This window comes from Aquarana catesbeiana, linkage group LG05, assembly GCF_042186555.1.
Source record: "Aquarana catesbeiana isolate 2022-GZ linkage group LG05, ASM4218655v1, whole genome shotgun sequence".
Taxonomy (NCBI): Eukaryota; Metazoa; Chordata; class Amphibia; order Anura; family Ranidae; genus Aquarana; species Aquarana catesbeiana.
Genome location: NC_133328.1, coordinates 316,666,210 through 316,687,750, shown reverse-complemented (window position 1 = coordinate 316,687,750; position 21,541 = coordinate 316,666,210). Strand labels below are relative to the sequence as shown.

The following is a 21,541-nucleotide window of genomic DNA, read 5'->3' as shown; positions in this document are numbered from 1 at the left end:
TGCCATCATACCTTCAACAAATTTTGGGAGATTTATTTTAAATACACCATTCTGTAAAATACGTGATAAAACTTACCTATACACACTAGATCCATAAAACCATACATTCCATAGCAGATCTGGAAAAGGATGTCTCTTCTTTGCCATACGGCATAAGGGCTAAATGCGGACCACAATAACCATGTCACACTAGATACTAAGAATAAAGAGCCAAGTATGACAGCAATCATCTGAACCTTTTCCACCAATGTAACTGTAATGCGCTGCCACTGAAACACAAAAACAGAAATCATTTTAGCAAACGGCGGCAGTTCATATTTGCAATTTCAAACAGGTATTTATCTATTATGACTCTGAGCTAAAGACTGAAAAAGAACTGGCTTATTACTCATCAAAAACCAAGCAGCATACAGAATTTATTTAAAAGTTAAAGGAATTCCCACTCCTCAGGTCTGTTCTTGGGTACACTATTAAACTCCAAATTCCTGCCTATCACACAAAATAATCCTAGGCATTATTAACTAGCCATTGAATTAAAAACCCTACCCACCTGGCATTATCATTACAAAGTAGCCTCACTCTCCTTTTCACATTTTCTGTTTTAATTATACATTAATGACAATGCAAAGGCAGAAATAAGAACTTTCCTTTTTAAGCACAAGGTGTGATATTTTATAGTGGGGGAGTTGGCCCAACAATATCTGGAGATTCACCCAAACTTCCTTAGGCTACACTGATCCTATTTAGAAACCAAAATTTGATCAACATTCGCCCAGAAGAAATTACCGTACATTCCTAGGCATTTGGGCAGCACAGTGGTGTAGTGGTTACCTAGCACAGTGATGGCGAACAATGGCACCCCAGATGTTTTGGAACTACATTTCCCATGATGCTCAACTACACTGCAGAGTGCATGAACATCATGGGAAATGTAGTTCCAAAACATCTGCGGTGCCAAGGTTCGCCATCACTGACCTAGCAGCAAAAAAGGGTCGCTGGTTTGAATCCCGACCACGACACTATCTGCCTGAAGTTTGCATGTTCTCCCTGTGCCTGCGTGGGTTTCCTCCGGGTACTCTGGTTTCCTCCCACACTCTAAAGACATGCTGGTAAGTTGATTGCATCCTGTCTAAATTGGCCCTAGTATATGTCTGTTAGGGACCTTAGGTTGTAAGCTCCTTGAGGGGTAGGGACTGACGTGACTGTACAATGTATATGTAAAGCGCTGCGTAACTTGACGGCACTATATAAGTACCTAAAATAAATTCTGCAACATTTTTTCTACAATAGTAACAGATCTTTACTGTAACTTTCATCCTAATTAAAAGAAGGTGTTATCCTTCCTGCACATTCATCTTACATCTCCTCATCCTGTTTTAATTTCAATAGCTCTTCTGCATCCTACAATCTCTTTCTGTACAGAATCAGAGATCCCAGATCCTGGCCCCAAATGGTCATCTGAGTGTTAGTGGACAAATGAGAATTACGCAAAGGATGAGCGTGGCACAAGTTAGGGTTAATCCAGTTAAAGTTTTTATTCTTGAAAGAAAAAAAATCAGAAGAAAAAACCATCATGTTTCGGGGGCTCAGAACTCCCCCTTCATTAGGACTAAAATGCTTGCTGAAGCTTATACTGGACCCAACAAATGCAATACAATTACAATTTATTATGAATGTAGTGCAGTCACTGGCTGACAGCCTGGGAACTCCCTGAACTAAGGGAAAAGCAGTCCTTATATGTATTATAGCAAAGTGAGACATTCCTGGATGCCAGGTTTACCCTTGTGATTTTCCAGTTTGCTCTCTCTATCTGGTTTGCTAAAATTAGCAAGTTGACTTTACCGTTCAGATCAGGTTGGAGTGCCATCATATATTCCTCCATGGCTTTCGGGAATTGTGAGCCCTAATTTCCTAAATGAGGGACTGGGAGAAGTACTGCAGAATTGAGATAGACTTGGAAGATTGGGACAGATTTGGCAATAGAGAGCTGAAGCCTCTAATGGGCCTATTAATAGAAACAGTCATTTGCCATTTTTGTTCCTTGAATTTTGCACTTATTGAGCTATGCAGAGAGCTTATTATGTCATTATTTTTCAAGCAGCAATCAATTTTATTATTCAGATAAAATAGAACAATTTTCTCTGCTCTTTTACTGGTAACAAAATTCTGTATTTATTGATAAAAACTAGGTAACATGGGCCATTAGAGGAAGAATCATTCTTTTGACAGCACTGCAGGAGACTGACATCATGATTTTCACAATTTTTGACCCTAGATTTAACAAAAAAGAAAATTACAACTGCAAATTTCACAGGCCTTTTCTCCTGATAACAACTCACACAATTTGGATTTGTAGGTGTATATATCAAGAGAAATTGCTGGCCAAAAGATCAAAAATTCTGTCAAAAGTAGCACAAAAAGGGAGACCTTTTGGTGACAATTTGGTATAAATAGGTCCCAAAGAATGTTTTGTTGTCAAAAAAATGTGTACAAACCCTTCCTGGTTGTTCCATACCTCCAAAGGTCTGGCTTTCAACCTAAAGAGTAACTCCACTTTTGATGATAAAAAAAACATTCCCCTTTAGGTGGTCAATGTACATTACAAGGATTCTAATAAACTTTGTTGCAGATTCCTACCTTTTGTGATTCTGAAGAAATCCCTATGTCTTTTTCTGTGCCCATGTCCTGAGCAAGACTAATGGGAGTGGTTTCATAATTATGAACCAGCTGCTGCACCTGCAAAGCTCTAATAAGGAAAATTGCATGATCGGCCTCCCTTTTAAACGTGATTTCCTATTAGGAGTATCTCACCAAAAATTACATTTTTGTTGCAGGGGATGCCGGAAATCTGACTTGCATCTTAGTGCAGGCTTCTGGGAAAATCAGTAAGCCAATCACACAAGCAGGAAATTACATATTAGGGGGTTGTTATGTACACATTCTGTGTACAGAACACCTCCAGGTAGCCATATTGCATTGCATTTTACAGAAAATATCAGTGCTGTGGATAACATCCAATTACAATATGACTTATGTTGCAATTGTATACGCTATATATATTTTTTTCTTTTATTTGATATTTTTTCCCCACAAAAGTGGAGTTAACCTTTAAGGAATATATTTAGGACATCTGGGACCATCTCCTCTATGTTTGGTTGAACCTTCTGGCATTCCCTACTATTGGGCTGAAGTTATTCTCAGTGTCTCAGTATTCAGGCCTATTTGACCAAAAAATATTTGACGTTCTTTAGGTCTTGGATCCAGTTTTTTATACATCCAAAATTCATTTGCAAGCGTCTTTTTGCATTTTGCTTCTTTTATTTTTCTCTTTGATTTTCTTGAACAGCCTACTTTTGGTTATATTGTAAACAAAACAAACAAAATCAAGCCCTACAGCAATATGATAAAGGAAACGGCAAAGCGAACAAATATCTACACAGTTCTTTTCTCATATGTCAATTTCAGTAGGTTTTGCAGAATTTTGATTGCATCTATTGTCTATGATACAGAAGTCCTAAGCAAAAAAAATTTGTTTGCTTAAGTGTAGCATTCTGATCAAGTAGCAACGGCCAGAATAGGATGGCATACATAATTAATTTCAGCGCATTGCATCTACAATGACCTAATCTGTCATACTACCAGTTTGTATGTGCACTTTCCATTTATTAATCGCAGGTGCAGCATGTGACACTACACCTCACAGACCAATCTTTAGGGTAAAGCTGGCCACATATAAAGTCATATATAAATTCATTCACTCTTTCAGTGCCAAGTGCTGGAACACATAAGCAGATCGGGGAGGAGCTGGATGTGGGCGTCAATCTGGTGCCTGTGCTAGACCCGGGATGTCGGACTTCTCTATCTCCGTGATCCTGGTGTCTGACTAGGCGTGGACCATCCCCCCCCACTGGGCTCCCTGCGGGCTCCAAGACCTGACCACTCCGGACCCCCCCCCCCCCAGATATTCTGCCTACTCAAGTCTGGCTGCCTTTCTTTTTTATGCTTAGAAGGGATGGAAGCGATCAGGCAGACCCAAGCCCTGGACGGACGCTCTGACTCTGCACCCTACTCTCCCTGAAAACGAGCGCTGTGATTGTCGGTCACAGACAACTGGTTCGGACGTTGATACGGGGCTCACTACCCCGCTCATCCCCCCCCAGAACACCGACCACCTGTCTCACCTCGTCATAAGGAGAGGCACAGGAAACAACAGGGGAGGCAGGGGTGGAGCGCCGGCTGAAAAGCAAAACTTCTGAAGACTGAGAGGTTTGTGAGAGCGTGTGAGCCCGGCAGAAGGGGGTAAGTGTGGTACATAATTGTATGCTAAAGCTAGAAGAGAACCTGGAGGACTGGCAAGTAGATTTGCTATGCATCTCTTTGTTTAATACAATGTACCATATCTTATGTACCTGAAATAGCATAAAAAGAACAGTGAAAGTTTGGTATTGATAGCGCTTTGACGTATAGCATATAGCAGAAAGCATAAGTGTGTAGCACGGTATAGGTGAACATTTGTTTATAAAGACAAGCCAATATAAGACAGCCTATGGGAAGAGGCATCCATTGAGGGGCCCCTGGATTAGGTGATATATGCCACCTACACTCTATGAACACACCTGCCCCTAGTCCAAGTGGTCGGCCCCTGGATAATGACTGTAAAATGATGTAAAACTCCCGCCTCTATTAAGAACCTGTTTAAACCTTCTCCTCCATCCTATATTCCTACACCCTGTGTGCATTTGGAACATCAGACATAAGACGGACAGGGCCTGGCTTCAACCTATTTGGAAACAGTGACTACATCTGAAGGGTCCCCAATGCAGAGGCGCCAAATCTTCTCTCTAGCCTCCTCAACCCTATAGTGTGAAGGATTGTATAGGAATCCGCTGACTGATAAGTATTTACGCAGTCCGTATAGATTAAGCCGTTAACAATTGGACAGCCTGAATAGTATATACAATATACATGTAACGGTTTATGTCTATTCCGCTAAGATAACAATGATTGTGTCCCCCCTCCTTCCTACTGGTGCATCTATAATCGCTACTAATGGAGGTGTGACCGGCTCCCTCTGAGTAACTTCCAACAGGGGTATTCTAGTCATACTGGTCTAGCAAGGGGGGAAAATTACCCCCAATAATACGCTTCAATTCCAAAGAACCCTGTATAAGCTGAGTGACACCTGACTTTGGTAGAGAGGGAAGGGGGAAAAGGGAAGGGAGGGGAGAGCACAAGTAAGAGAGCAAAGGGAAGGGAAGGAGGAAGAAGGGGAGAAGGGAAGGTGGGAAGAAAAAGAGAAAAAGAGATATTGATAACCGTATTAAGGAAGAATTGGAATTCTATTTTAAAACCAACATCCCGGGCGAGACGTCGGAAGCAGTAGTCTGGGAGGCTCACAAAGCATACATCAGAGGCATCATAATGATGCTGGGATCGGAGAAAAAAAGAAGACAGAATAGAGATAAAATTGCCCTACAGAAGGAAATTTATGAACTAGAACAACAGCATAAATTAACAAAGGATGGGGGGATACTGGCAGTTTTATACAGGAGGAGAGAGGCTATGCGGGAGCTAATTGAAGAAGAAAACCGGAAGGTATATAACCTTGTAAAAAAAGAAAGATACATAGGCGGTAACAGACCTGGCAGACTCCTGGCTAAAGTTTTAAGCAAGAAGAAAAATAATAATTATATTGATAAAATAAAGACTAAAACAGGGGAGATCAGCTATAAAGACATAGATATTGCGAAAACTTTCAAAGAATTCTATGGGGAGTTATATGCTATAAATAAAAACGACACCATTAAAGAGAGGGAACGAAAACAAGTGAAAATTAAAAACTATTTAAAAGATGTGGGACTGGCCAAAATAACCGGAAGGGAACAAACCTCCTTGGAGGCCCCCATCACGGAGGTTGAAGTGAGAAAGGCGCTTAACCACTTGAGCCCCGGACCATTATGCTGCCTAAGGACCAGAGGTCTTTTTCCAATTTGGCACTGCGTCGCTTTAACTGCTAATTGCGCAGTCATGCAATGCTGTACCCAAACGAAATTTGCGTCCTTTTCTTCCCACAAATAGAGCTTTCTTTTGATGGTATTTGATCACCTCTGCGGTTTTTATTTTTTGCGCTATAAACGGAAAAAGAACGAAAATTTTGAAAAAAAATGATATTTTCTAATTTTTGTTATTAAAAAAATCCAATAAACTCAATTTTAGTCATACATTTAGGCCAAAATGTATTCGGCCACATGTCTTTGGTAAAAAAAATGTCAATAAGCGTATATTTATTGGTTTGCGCAAAAGTTATAGCGTCTACAAACTAGGGTACATTTTCTGTAATTTACACAGCTTTTAGTTTATGACTGCCTATGTCATTTCTTGAGATGCTAAAATGGCAGGGCAGTACAAACCCCCCCCAAATGACCCCATTTTGGAAAGTAGACACCCCAAGGAAATTGCTGAGAGGCATGTTGAACCCATTGAATATTTATTTTTTTTGTCCCAAGTGATTGAATAATGACAAAAAAAAAAATATTTACAAAAAGTTGTCACTAAATGATATATTGCTCACACAGGCCATGGGCATATGTGTAATTGCACCCCAAAATACATTCTGCTGCTTCTCCTGAGTATGGGGATACCACATGTGTGGGACTTTTTGGGAGCCTAGCCGCGTACGGGGCCCCGAAAACCAATCACCGCCTTCAGGATTTCTAAGGGTGTAAATTTATGATTTCACTCTTCACTGCCTATCACAGTTTCGGAGGCCATGGAATGCCCAGGTGGCACAAAACCCCCCCAAATGACCCCATTTTGGAAAGTAGACACCCCAAGCTATTTGCTGAGAGGCATATTGAGTCCATGGAATATTTTATATTTTGACACAAGTTGCGGGAAAGTGACACTTTTTTTTTTGCACAAAGTTGTCACTAAATGATATATTGCTCACACAGGCCATGGGCATATGTGGAATTTGCACTCCAAAATACATTTAGCTGCTTCTCCTGAGTATGGGGATACTACATGTGTGGGACTTTTTGGGAGCCTAGCCGTGCACGGGACCCCGAAAACCAATCACCGCCTTCAGGATTTCTAAGGGTGAAAATTTTTGATTTCACTCTTCACTGCCTATCACAGTTTCGGAGGCCATGGAATGCCCAGGTGGCACAAACCCCCCCCAAATGACCCTATTTTGGAAAGTAGACACCCCAAGCTATTTGCTGAGAGGCATGGTGAGTATTTTGCAGCTCTCATTTGTTTTTGAAAATGAAGAAAGACAAGAAAAAACATTTTTTTTTTTCTTTTTTCAATTTTCAAAACTTTGTGACAAAAAGTGAGGTCTGCAAAATACTCACTATACCTCTCAGCAAATAGCTTTGGGTGTCTACTTTCCAAAATGGGGTCATTTGGGGGGGTTTTGTGCCACCTGGGCATTCCATGGCCTCCGAAACTGTGATAGGCAGTGAAGAGTGAAATCAAAAATTCAAAATCACGCCCTTAGAAAGCCTGAAGGCGGTGCTTGGTTTTCGGGGTCCCGTGCGCGGCTAGGCTCCCAAAAAGTCTCACACATGTGGTATCCCCGTACTCAGGAGAAGCAGCAGAATGTATTTTGTGGTGTAATTTCACATATTCCCATGGCATGTTTGAGCAATATATCATTTAGTGACAATTTTGTGCAAAAAAAAAAAAAATTTGTCTCTTTCCCGCAACTTGTGTCGCAATATAAAATATTCCATGGACTCGACATGCCTCTCAGCAAATAGCTTGGGGTGTCTACTTTCCAAAATGGGGTCATTTGGGGGGGTTTTGAACTGTCCTGGCATTTTATGCACAACATTTAGAAGCTTATGTCACACATCACCCACTCTTCTAACAACTTGAAGACAAAGCCCTTTCTGACACTTATTGTTTACATGAAAAAGTTATTTTTTTTTGCAAGAAAATTACTTTGAACCCCCAAACATTATATATTTTTTTTAAGCAAATGCCCTACAGATGAAAATGGTGGGTGTTTCATTTTTTTTTTTCACACAGTATTTGCACAGCGATTTTTCAAACGCATTTTTTGGGGGAAAAACACACTTTTTTAAATTTTAATGCACTAAAACACACTATATTGCCCAAATGTTTGATGAAATAAAAAAGATGATCTTAGGCCGAGTACATGGATACCAAACATGACATGCTTTACAATTGCGCACAAACGTGCAGTGGCAACAAAATAAATACATTTTTAAAAGCCTTTAACAGCCTTTACAGGTTACCACTTTAGATTTACAGAGGAGGTCTACTCTAAAATGACTGCCCTCGATCTGACCTTCGCGGTGATACCTCACATGCATGGTGCAATTGCTGTTTACGTTTGACGACAGACCGCCGCTTGCGTTCGCCTTAGCGCGAGAGCAGGGGGTGACAGGGGTGCTTTTTTTTTTTTTTTTTTTTTTCTTTATTATTTTTTTGCTTTTGTATCTTATTTTTAAACTGTTCCTTTCATTTTTTTTTTTTTAATCATTTTTATTGTTATCTCGGGGAATGTAAATATCCCCTATGATAGCAATAGGTAGTGACAGGTACTCTTTTTTGAAAAAATTGGGGTCTATTAGACCCTAGATCTCTCCTCTGCCCTCAAAGCATCTGACCACACCAAGATCGGTGTGATAAAATGCTTCCACAATTTCCCAATGGCGCTATTTACATCCGGCGAAATCTAAGTCATAAAATGCTCGTAGCTTCCGGTTTCTTAGGCCATAGAGATGTTTGGAGCCACTCTGGTCTCTGATCAGCTCTATGGTCAGCTGGCTGAATCACCGGCTGCATTCTCAGGTTCCCTGTTGAGACAGGAGAGCCAGAGAAAAACACGGAAGACGGTGGGGGGGCATTCCCTCCCACGGCTTGTAAAAGCAGTCTAGAGGCTAATTAGCCGCTAGGATTGCTTTTACATGAAAGCCGACCGCTGGCTGAAAAGAATGATACCAAGATGATACCTAAACCTGCAGGCATCATTCTGGTATAACCACTCAAAGTCGTGAATAGCGTACCTGAAGACAAAAAAATGGTTAACAATAAAGCACAGTAAACAGTAAAGTATAAAAAATTGCATACCTGAAAAGCAAACATGATAAAACATAATAACAATAAAACATTGCAGAATAGAATACAGTAAAAAAGAGCAGAACAATAGAGAGAGAATAGAGAGAGAGAGAACAATAAAACGACAACTATTTTTTTTTATTTTATATATATATATATATTTTTTTTTTACACTTTTTTTGTAACTAACTTTTATAACTGCAACCGGTTCCAGGTTCGGGTCTCTCAAAATGCGATGGCATCTTGGGAGACCCTGTGAAAGTGTGCCTAGTCTGTGCAATGCTGTACCCTACGCTAATACTCAACTAGTGAATGGTAGCGTTCAAAACATTCACCAATGCAAAGACCAGGATTGTCAGGACAGGAGGGACAATAATAGCGGGTGTCACGCCTATATCCGCGCTTGCTGCAGACACAACATCTTTTTTGGGGGGTTCGTTGGGTAGGGGTACTCGGGAGGACATAAAGAAAATGCCTCTCATGCAGCCGACTGCACTTGGTTGGGGATGTGAATGGGGGAAGTACGGGCGCTGCAGAAGTGGTGGGTTCCCAATTAGGATTGGCGAATGCAGCAGGAAGGGCATTATGGGCACGATGGGCCTGTGTTTGTCTTTTTGGTGGCAGCGGGACACTACTTGTGCTTGCCACCTCACCAGCTTGAACTGCACTTATGGGACTCGCCACGTCACCAAGTGTTACTGCAGTGCTGGTTTGACTACGACCGGGGTGTACTAGGCCGCTGGTGCTTGCCAGTTCACCAAAACGCTACCAAAAAAACTGTTAGTGATCGCAGGGATCAGGCCTGACTCTGCGAACGCTGCAGTTATGCGTTTAGTGTTTTGTAAGTGACAGTGATCGATCGATACTGCACTTGGGTGGGCTGGGCTGGGCCGGGCGGAGGGGCAAAACGCAGGTGCTAGCAGGTATCTAGGCTGATCCCACTAACACTGCGTTTTTGGGAACCCTAAACTGCTGGGGACGCTAGTATAGATCTGATCGGATCAGATATTGATCCGTTCAGATACTATACCACTAAGGGAGGCGTATGCTGCGTGCGTGGGTGTTAGTGGTACTGGCGCTAACCTGACGCTGCCTGGGGCTGGTGCTTGCCAGTTCACCAAAATGCTTCCAAAAAAACTGTTAGCGATCGCAGGGATCAGGCCTGACTCTGCGAATGCTGTAGTTATGCGTTTAGTGTTTTGTAAGTGACAGTGATCGATCGATACTGCACTTGGGTGGGCTGGACTGGGCCGGGCGGAGAGGCAAAACGCAGGTGCTAGCAGGTATCTGGGTTGATCCCGCTAACACTGCGTTTTTGGGAACCCTAAACTGCTGGGGACGCTAGTATAGATCTGATCGGATCAGATATTGATCCGTTCAGATACTATACCACTAAGGGAGGTGTACGGTGCGTGCGTGGGTGTTAGCGGTACTGGCGCTAATCTGACGCTGCCTGGGGCTGGTGCTTGCCAGTTCACCAAAATGCTACCAAAAAAACTGTTAGCGATCGCAGGGATCAGGCCTGACTCTGCGAACGCTGCAGTTATGCGTTTAGTGCCTTGTAAGTGACAGTGATCAATCGATACTGCACTTGGGTGGGCTGGGCGGAGGGGCAAAACGCAGGTACTAGCAGGTATCTGGGCTGATCCCGCTAACACTGCATTTTTGGGAACCCTAAACTGCTGGGGACGCTAGTATAGATCTGATTGGATCAGATATTGATCCGTACAGATACTATACCACTAAGGGAGGCGTATGCTGCGTGCGTGGGTGTTAGCACTACTGGCGCTAATCTGACGCTGCCTGGGGCGACGCATATCACCGCCGGGCGATCAGGGGGCTAAACCTTTATTCGGTAATAAACGGCGGGTGCCCTGACACTATAAAAAATAAACGAACTAATCAGCGTCACCTGTAACGGTTATACGGTGATCAGTGGTGAAAGGGTTAACTAGGGGGCAATCAAGGGGTTAAAACATTTATTGGGTAGTATATGGGGGTCCCTGACGCTATAAAATGCTGACGGCGAACCTAAATATTTACCTCCCTAACTAGCGTCACCAGCGACACTAATACAGCGATCAGAAAAATGATCGCTTAGCGACACTGGTGACGGGGGGTGATCAAGGGGTTAAAACTTTATTAGGGGGGGGTTAGGGGGGTACCCTAGACCTAAAGGGGGCTAACAGTACCTGTCCTAACACTGTAACTGTCACAAACTGACACCATGCAGTAATCAGAAAAAAAAAAAAAAAACTGCTGGTGTCAGTTTGTGACAGGGGGGGGGGGGGTGATTGGGGGGGGATCGGGGGGGGGGATCGGGGTGTTTTGTGTGCCTGGCATGTTCTACTGTGTGTGTGTGTTTTTACTCACATACCTGCCTTCTCCCCTCGGCGCCGGAACGGAAAATACCGAGCCGAGGAGAGATGACATAATTTCCTTTGCTGCTGTTTAGCATACAGCAGCAAAGGAAATGATCTGATTGGCCGGCGGCGATCGCGAGGGGGGGCCACGAACGGATGGCCTCCCCCTGACCTCCGATCGCCGGGGGACATAACAGGACCGCCTCGGGCACCAGGGTTTTATGCCATGGTTTTATTGCCAAAAATTACATATAGAATGCAAATGCTTCCAATAACGCTGCCGCAAACATACCTTAGAAGATTACACTCAATGTTTTTAAGATTTATTTGGAGAGGGAAAACACCTCGATTAAAATTCACGCAACTGATAAAAGCTAAAAGTAAAGGGGGATGGGGAGCACCAGATGTCCATAAATATTACAAAGCTATTGCCCTTGCTAGGGTTATAGACTGGGTTAAAAATAAAGAAAAACACTGGGTAGAAATGGAAAACAAAATTAGTGACACTAAATTAAATAAAATAATATGGATCTCACCTCAGTTAAAAAATATAGCACTGAAATGGGCTGCACAGTGGTGTAGTGGTAGCACTCTCACCTAGCAGTAAGAAGGGTCACTGGTTCAAATCCCAACCACGACACTACCTGCTTGGAGTTTGCATGTTCTCCCTGTGCCTGCGTGGGTTTCCTCCGGGTACTCCGGTTTCCTCCCACACTCCAAAGACATGCTGGTAGGTTAATTGGATCCTGTCTAAATTGTCCCTAGTATGTATGAATGTGGGTTAGGGACCTTAGATTGTAAGCCCCTTGGAGGGTAGGGACTGATGTGAATGTACAATGTATATGTAGAAGCGCTGCGTAAATTGACGGCGCTATATAAGTACCTGAAATAAATAATAATAAAACACACGATATCACCAGACATGCACTTAAGATATGGGATACTTTGCACAAAAGGGAACACTGGGAGTTTAACTCACCTTTAATGCCACTCAAAGACTCAGATTATTTTTCACCAGGGAAAGAGGAGTGGTTTAGCAAGTGGTTACTGGAAGAAAATATACAACTAAAAGATGTAATGAGCCAGGTTAGAATATGCTCATTTCAAGAGCTCAAAGATAAGAAAAATGTGATAGTTATCAATAGTTGGCGGTACAGTCAACTAAGGCATTTTATAGATTCTTTACCGCGACCAATCAGATCATCGGAAAATCTACTCCCATTAGAGAAAATATGTACAGATAAAAATGGGAAGGGGGGTTTCTCTCGGATTTACAAAATATTTATAGAGCTGGGAAGCACAGAGAGCCCGGCCTTTATTGGGAAATGGGAAAAGGAACTAGAAAGAACGCTTACAGTCCCAGAAGTCTCAATGATATTGAGGAGAGTCTCGGCCACCTCAGTTAACTGTAAAATGGTAGAGCTAAACTTTAAGTGTCTGGACAGAATGTACCTGACCCCGGATCGAGTACATAAATTTCAAAATGAGACTTCACAATATTGTTGGAGGGGTTGTAAAGAACTAGGGTCAATGGCCCATATATGGTGGTTCTGCCCTGAAATAAAAATATTTTGGAGAGAAGTAAGAAAATATATTAAGGATATCACAAGTCTTGACATACCCAATGACCCCTGGGTCTGCCTATTCCATATGAGCGACATGCCCACTAAAACTTACCTTAGAACGCTTCTGCCACACCTTATCGATGCGGCCAAAAGCCTAATCCCCAAGTATTGGCAAAAGATAGAAGGAACCACGATGAGGGACTGGTTTAATAAAATCAATGGGATACATAGTTTAGAATATTTAAGATTCAGTGAAGGGATGAAAATGGGGGCTTATGAAATAAAGTGGAGAGCATGGGTAGAATTCAGGGAATCCCCAAAAGCCCTTGAGATATGGACTATCTAGATCAGGGGTCTCAAACTGGCGGCCCTCCAGCTGTTGCAAAACTACAAGTGCCATCCTGCTTCTGCCTGTGGGAGTCATACTTGTAACTTGGTAGATTAAGGGTCTGAGCATCGCACCATAGAAGGGTGCATAGGGAAACCGAAATGGGGGCAGAAAAGAGGAGCCTGTGGGAAGAGAGGGGGGGGAATAGGTGGGGTACGGTCTTGGGAGGGGGGGGGATAGGGGAGGGGGAGTTTTGGGAGGGATGTAATTGTAACTTGTTTAAGTAAATACTTTGTGTAATATTCTGGTTTTGTTATTTAAAATAGATCTATATTGCCACTATGATGTGATGACAAGCTGGGAAGATTTTGAATTTTAAATAATTGAAAAATTTATACCCGGGGGAAAATTTTCTCGCTGATGTGGCAAAAAGAAAAAAAAAAAAATCATTCAGCTCTAAACAGCACAGATGGATGAATCTCCTGCCAGGATTATTGTATCCTGACACTATACAAACAGCGCCCGTCTGGATCCAGGCGCTGTCTGGTTGACAATTTTCTGTCAAGAATTTGACCATGTGCTTTCTCAAAATGACCAAGGGGTAGGAGGGTCTACCTTCATTATCAGCTGAGCAAACTCAGTGCTGTAATAATAATCTGCACCCCTTTAGCTGTGCAGGGTCATAAAGAGTAATGGCCCGTACACACAATCCGAAAATCCGACGAAAAATACAGATTTTGAAGCGATCGTGCAATAATCGGATCGTTAGTACAGAGCTATCGAGAGCCGATCACGACAGTTCATCCGATATTATCCGACCAGACAAGCATGAAAATTGTTCTCGTATGATATCATATCGTGTGATTTTTCATTTATTCAGTACAGTTGTCGACTGAAAATACAATACAAATACACTACAACACATTACATCACTTCCGATTTTTTATTCTGTCGTACGAGAATTTTCGTAACTTTAGTAACCTCTCCATTTTCAATATGCAACTAGCATACAAAAAAAAACCCCCCAAAAAACGGACGATCTGTCGTCCGATTTTCAGATTGTGTGTACGGGCCATAACTGTTTTATTTCTACATCCAGCTGTGTGAAGACTTTTGGGAAAACAACCAATCATATAAGCAGGAAAAAGATATAATCAGTAATAGTAAGTAATTGTAAGCAAGAGTTTTGTGGCTACTTTAGAAAATCAGAGTGGTCTGCAGATTGAAACATAAAAGTAAATTTTAGCAACAATAAAATTTGTGTAGTGGTTATTTATGCTAGTTTACAGTGCCTTGAAAAAGTATTCATACTCCTTGAAATTCTCCACATTTTGTTATGTTACACCCAAAAACGTAATGTATTTTATTGGAATTTTATGTTATAGACCAACACAAAGTGGCACATAATTGTGAAGTGAAAGGGAAATTATAAATGGATTTCAAATTTTTTTACAAATAAATATGTGAAAAGCGTGGCATGCATCTGTATTCAGCCCCACTGAGTCAATACTTTATAGAACCACCTTTAGCTGCAATTACAGCTGCAAGTCTTTTTGGGGATGTCTCTACCAGCTTTGCACATCTACAGAGTGAAATGTTTTCCCATTCTTCTTTGCAAAATAGCTCAAGCTCTGTCAGATTGGATGAAGAGCCTCTGTGAACAGCAATTTTCAAGTCTTGCCACAGATTCTCAATTGGATTTAGGTCTGGATTTTGACTGGGCCATTCTAACACATGAATATGCTTCGATCTAAACCATTCCATTGTAGCTCTGGCTATATGAATAGGGTCATTGTCCTGCTGAAAGGTGAACCTCTGCACCAGTCTCAAGTCTTTTGCAAATTCTAACAGGTTGCCCTGTATTTGGCTTCATCCATCCTCCCATCAACTCTGACCAGCTTCCCTGTCGTTGCTGAAAAAAAGCATCCCCACAACATGATGCTGTGTTCAGGATGATGTGCAGTGTTAGTTTTCTGCCACACATAGCGTTTTACTTTTAGGCCAAAAAGTTCAATTTTGGACTCATCTGACCAGAATACCTTCTTCCACATGTTTGCTGTGTCCCCCACATGGCTTCTCGCAAACTGCAATTGTGACTTCTTATGGCTTTCTTTTAACAATGACTTCTTCCATAAAGGCCAGATTTGTGGCGTGCACGACTAATATTTGTCCTGTGGACAGATTCTCCCACCTGAGCTGTGGATCTCTGCAGCTCCTCCAGAGTTAACATGGGCCTCATGGCTGTTTCTTTGATTAATGCTCTCCTTGCCCGGCCTGTCAGTTTAGGTGGACGGCCATGTCTTGGTAAGTTTGCAGTTGTGCTATACTCTTTCCATTTTCAGATGATGGATTGAACAGTGCTCGGTGAGATGTTCAAAGCTTGGGATATATTTTTTAGAACCTAACCCTGCTTTAAACTTCTCCACAACTTTATCCCTGACCTGTCTGGTGTATTCATTGGTCTTCATGATGCTGTTTGTTTACTAAGGTTCTCTAACAAACCTCTGAGGGCTTCATAGAACAGCTGTATTTATACTGAGATTAAATTACACACAGGTGGACTCTATTTACTAATTTGGTGACTTTTGAAGGCAATTGGTTCCACTAGATTTTAATTAGTGGTATCAGAGTAAAGGGGGGCTGAATACAAATGCACACCGTACTTTTTAGATACAGTAATTATTTGTACAAAATTTTGAAAACCATTTATCATTTTCTTCCACTTCACTTGTGCCACTTTGTGTTGTTTGTGTTGTTCTATCACATAAAATCCCAATAAAATACATTTACGTTTTTGGTTGTAAAATGACATAATTTGGAAAATGTCAAGGGGTATGAATACTTTTTCAAGGCACTGTATATTTGTAGCCACGAGCGTGTTTTCCTTTAACCACTTGCCGACCGCCTAACGTATATATACGTCGGCAGAATGGCACGGGCAGGCAGAATCACGTACCTGTACGTGATCTGCCTCCCGCGGGCGGGGGGTCCGATCGGACCCCCCCCCGGTGCCAGCGGCGGTCGGCATTTGACTGGGAGCGTCGGGAGGCGAGGGGGAGACCATCCGATCGTGGCCCCCCCCTCGCGATCGCTCCCAGCCAATCGGAATCCTCCCCTGCCTGTGTGTAGTTTCACACAGGCAGAGGATGTGATGTCATCTCTCCTCAGCTCGGCAGTTTCCGTTCCAGCGCCGAGGGGAGATGACATGTAAGTGCACACAACACAAACACACACAGTAGAACATGCCAGGCATACTTTACACCCCCGATCCCCCCCCCGATCGCCCCCCGATCCCCCCCCAATCACCCCCCCCCCTGTCACAAACTGACAGCAAGCAGTATTTTTTTTTTTTTTTTCTGATTACTGCATGGTGTCAGTTTGTGACAGTTACAGTGTTAGGGCAGTGAATATTACCCCCCTTTAGGTCTAGGATACCCCCCTAACCCCCCTAATAAAGTTTTAACCCCTTGATCACCCCCTGTCACCAGTGTCACTAAGCGATCATTTTTCTGATCGCTGTATTAGTGTCACTGGTGACGCTAGTTAGGAACGTAAATATTTACGTTCGCCGTCAGCGTTTTATAGTGACAGGGACCCCCATATACTACCTAATAAATGTTTTAACCCCTTGATTGCCCCCTAGTTAACCCTTTCACCACTGATCACCGTATAACTGTTACGGGTGACGCTGGTTAGTTCGTTTATTTTTTATAGTGTCAGGGGACCCGCCGTTTATTACCTAATAAAGGTTTAGCCCCCTGATCGCCCGGCGGTGATATGCGTCGCCCCAGACAGCGTCAGATTAGCGCCAGTACCGCTAACACCCACGCACGCAGCATACGCCTCCCTTAGTGGTATAGTATCTGTACGGATCAATATCTGATCCGATCAGATCTATACTAGTGTCCCCAGCAGTTTAGGGTTCCCAAAAACGCAGTGTTAGCGGGATCAGCCCAGATACCCGCTAGCACCTGCGTTCTTCCCCTCCGCCCGGCCCAGCCCAAGTGCAGTATCGATCGATCACTGTCACTTACAAAACACTAAACGCATAACTGCAGCGTTCACAGAGTCAGGCCTGATCCCTGCGATCGCTAACAGTTTTCTTGGTAGCGTTTTGGTGAACTGGCAAGCACCAGCCCCAGGCAGCGTCAGGTTAGCGCCAGTACCGCTAACACCCACGCACGCACCGTACACCTCCCTTAGTGGTATAGTATCTGATCGGATCAATATCTGATCTGATCAGATCTATACTAGCGTCCCCAGCAGTTTAGGGTTCCCACAAACGCAGTGTTAGCGGGATCAGCCCAGATACCTGCTAGCACCTGCGTTTTGCCCCTCCGCCCGGCCCAGCCCAGCCCACCCAAGTGCAGTATCGATCGATCACTGACACTTACAAAACACTAAACGCATAACTGCAGCGTTCGCAGAGTCAGGCCTGATCCCTGCAATCTCTAACAGTTTTTTTGGTAGTGTTTTGGTGAACTGGCAAGCACCAGCGCCCTAGTACACCCCGGTCATAGTCAAACCAGCACTGCAGTAACACTTGGTGACATGGCGAGTCCCATAAATGCAGTTCAAGCTGGTGAGGTGGCAAGCACAAGTAGTGTCCCGCTGCCACCAAGAAGACAAACACAGGCCCGTCGTGCCCATAATGCCCTTCCTGCTGCATTCGCCAATCCTAATTGGGAACCCACCGCTTCTGCAGCGCCCGTACTTCCCCCATTCACATCCCCAACCAAATGCAGTCGGCTGCATGAGAGGCGTTTTCTTTATGTCCTCCCGAGTACCCCTACCCAACAAACCCCCCCCAAAAAAGATGTTGTGTCTGCAGGAAGCGCGGATATAGGCGTGACACCCGCTATTATTGTCCCTCCTGTCCTGACAATCCTGGTCTTTGCATTGGTGAATGTTTTGAACACTACCATTCACTAGTTGAGTATTAGCGTAGGGTACAGCATTGCACAGACTAGGCACACTTTCACAGGGTCTCCCAAGATGCCATCGCATTTTGAGAGACCCGAACCTGGAACCGGTTACAGTTATAAAAGTTAGTTACAAAAAAAAGTGTAAAAAAAAAAAAAAAAAAAAACACAAACAAAAATATAAAATAAAAAAAAAATAGTTGTCGTTTTATTGTTCTCTCTCTCTATTCTCTCTCTATTGTTCTGCTCTTTTTTACTGTATTCTATTCTGCAATGTTTTATTGTTGTTATGTTTTATCATGTTTGCTTTTCAGATATGCAATTTTTTATACCTTACCGTTTACTGTGCTTTATTGTTAACCATTTTTTTGTCTTCAGGTACGCCATTCACGACTTTGAGTGGTTATACCAGAATGATGCCTGCAGGTTTAGGTATCATCTTGGTATCATTCTTTTCAGCCAGCGATTGGCTTTCATGTAAAAGCAATCCTAGCAGCTAATTAGCCTCTAGACTGCTTTTACAAGCAGTGGGAGGGAATGCCCCCCCCCCCCAACGTCTTCCGTGTTTTTCTCTGGCTCTCCTGTCTCAACAGGGAACCTGAGAATGCAGCCGGTGATTCAGCCAGCTGACCATAGAGCTGATCAGAGACCAGAGTGGCTCCAAACATCTCTATGGCCTAAGAAACCGGAAGCTACGAGCATTTTATGACTTAGATTTCGCCGGATGTAAACAGCGCCATTGGGAAATTGGGAAAGCATTTTATCACACCGATCTTGGTGTGGTCAGATGCTTTGAGGGCAGAGGAGAAATCTAGGGTCTAATAGACCCCAATTTTTGCAAAAAAGAGTACCTGTCACTACCTATTGCTATGATAGGGGATATTTACATTCCCTGAGATAACAATAAAAATAATTTAAAAAAAAAAAAAATGAAAGGAACAGTTTAAAAATAAGATAAAAAAATAATAATAATAAAGAAAAAAAAAAAAAAAAAAAAAAAAAGCACCCCTGTCCCCCCTGCTCTCGCGCTAAGGCGAACGCAAGCGTCGGTCTGGCGTCAAATGTAAACAGCAATTGCACCATGCATGTGAGGTATCACCGCGAACGTCAGATCGAGGGCAGTAATTTTAGCAGTAGACCTCCTCTGTAAATCTAAAGTGGTAACCTGTAAAGGCTGTTAAAGGCTTTTAAAAATGTATTTAGTTTGTCGCCACTGCACGTTTGTGCGCAATTTTAAAGCATGTCATGTTTGGTATCCATGTACTCGGCCTAAGATCATCTTTTTTATTTCATCAAACATTTGGGCAATATAGTGTGTTTTAGTGCATTAAAATTTAAAAAAGTGTGTTTTTTCCCCAAAAAATGCGTTTGAAAAATCGCTGCACAAATATTGTGTGAAAAAAAAAAATGAAACACCCACCATTTTAATCTGTAGGGCATTTGCTTTAAAAAAATATATAATGTTTGGGGGTTCAAAGTAATTTTCTTGCAAAAAAAAATTATTTTTTTATGTAATCAAAAAGTGTCAGAAAGGGCTTTGTCTTCAAGTGGTTAGAAGAGTGGGTGATGTGTGACATAAGCTTCTAGATGTTGTGCATAAAATGCCAGGACAGTTCAAAACCCCCCCAAATGACCCCATTTTGGAAAGTAGACACCCCAAGCTATTTGCTGAGAGGCATGTCAAGTCCATGGAATATTTTATATTGTGACACAAGTTGCGGGAAAGAGACAATTTTTTATTTTTTTTATTTTTTTTTGCGCAAAGTTGTCACTAAATGATATATTGCTCAAACATGCCATGGGAATATGTGAAATTACACCCCAAAATACATTCTGTTGCTTCTCCTGAGTACGGGGATACCACATGTGTGAGACTTTTTGGGAGCCTAGCCGCGTACGGGACCCCAAAAACCAAGCACCGCCTTCAGGCTTTCTAAGGCCGTAAATTTTTGATTTCACTCTTCACTGCCTATCACAGTCTCGGAGGCCATGGAATGCCCAGGTGGCAAAAAAACCCCCCAAATGACCCCATTTTGGAAAGTAGACACCCCAAGCTATTTGATGAGAGGTATAGTGAGTATTTTGCAGACCTCACTTTTTGTCACAAAGTTTTGAAAATTGAAAAAAGAAAAAAAAAATTTTTTTTTCTCGTCTTTCTTTATTTTCAAAAACAAATGAGAGCTGCAAAATACTCACCATGCCTCTCAGCAAATAGCTTGGGGTGTCTACTTTCCAAAATGGGGTCATTTGGGGGGGTTTTATGTCATCTGGGCATTCCATGGCCTCCGAAACTGTGATAGGTAGTGAGGAGTAAAATCAAAAATGTACGCCCTTAGAAATCCTGAAGGCACTGATTGGTTTTCGGGGCCCCGTACGCGGCTAGGCTCCCAAAAAGTCCCACACATGTGGTATCCCCATACTCAGGAGAAGCAGCTAAATGTATTTTGGGGTGCAATTCCACATATGCCCATGGCCTGTGTGAGCAATATATCATTTAGTGACAACTTTGTGCAAAAAAAAAAAAAAAATTTGTCACTTTCCCGCAACTTGTGTCAAAATATAAAACATTCCATGGACTCAACATGCCTCAAAGCAAATAGCTTGGGGTGTCTACTTTCCAAAATGGGGTCATTTGGGGGGGTTTTATGCCATCTGGGCATTTTATGGCCTTCAAAACTGTGATAGGTAGTGAGGAGTAAAATCAAAAATGTACGCCCTTAGAAATCCTGAAGGCAGTGATTGGTTTTCGGGGGCCCCGTACGCGGCTAGGCTCCCAAAAAGTCCCACACATGTGGTATCCCCATACTCAGGAGAAGCAGCTAAATGTATTTTGGGGTGCAATTCCACATATGCCCATGGCCTGTGTGAGCAATATATCATTTAGTGACAACTTTTTGTAATTTTTTTTTTTTTTTTTTGTCATTATTCAATCACTTGGGACAAAAAAAATGAATATTCAATGGGCTCAACATGCCTCTCAGCAAATTCCTTGGGGTGTCTACTTTCCAAAATGGGGTCATTTGTGGGGGTTTTGTACTGCCCTGCCATTTTAGCACCTCAAGAAACGACATAGGCAGTCATAAATTAAAGACTGTGTAAATTCCAGAAAATGTACCCTAGTTTGTAGGCGCTATAACTTTTACGCAAACCAATAAATATACACTTATTGACATTTTTTCTACCAAAGACATGTGGCCGAATACATTTTGGCCTAAATGTATGACTAAAATTGAGTTTATTGGATTTTTTTTAGAACAAAAAGTAGAAAATATC

The 21,541-nt window shown here is 42.5% G+C and overlaps 1 protein-coding gene across 2 annotated transcripts in view; it reads right to left on the bottom strand.

Moving 5' to 3' along the window:
- MARCHF11 (membrane associated ring-CH-type finger 11) overlaps nucleotides 1-21,541 on the bottom strand; it is a 205,822-nt gene that overhangs the window by 19,569 nt on the left and 164,712 nt on the right. For both annotated transcript variants that reach the window (XM_073632699.1, XM_073632698.1), the window contains exon 3: nucleotides 77-269. In XM_073632699.1, the coding sequence (XP_073488800.1) occupies nucleotides 77-269 (193 nt within the window). The remainder of the gene's footprint in view (nucleotides 1-76; nucleotides 270-21,541) is intronic.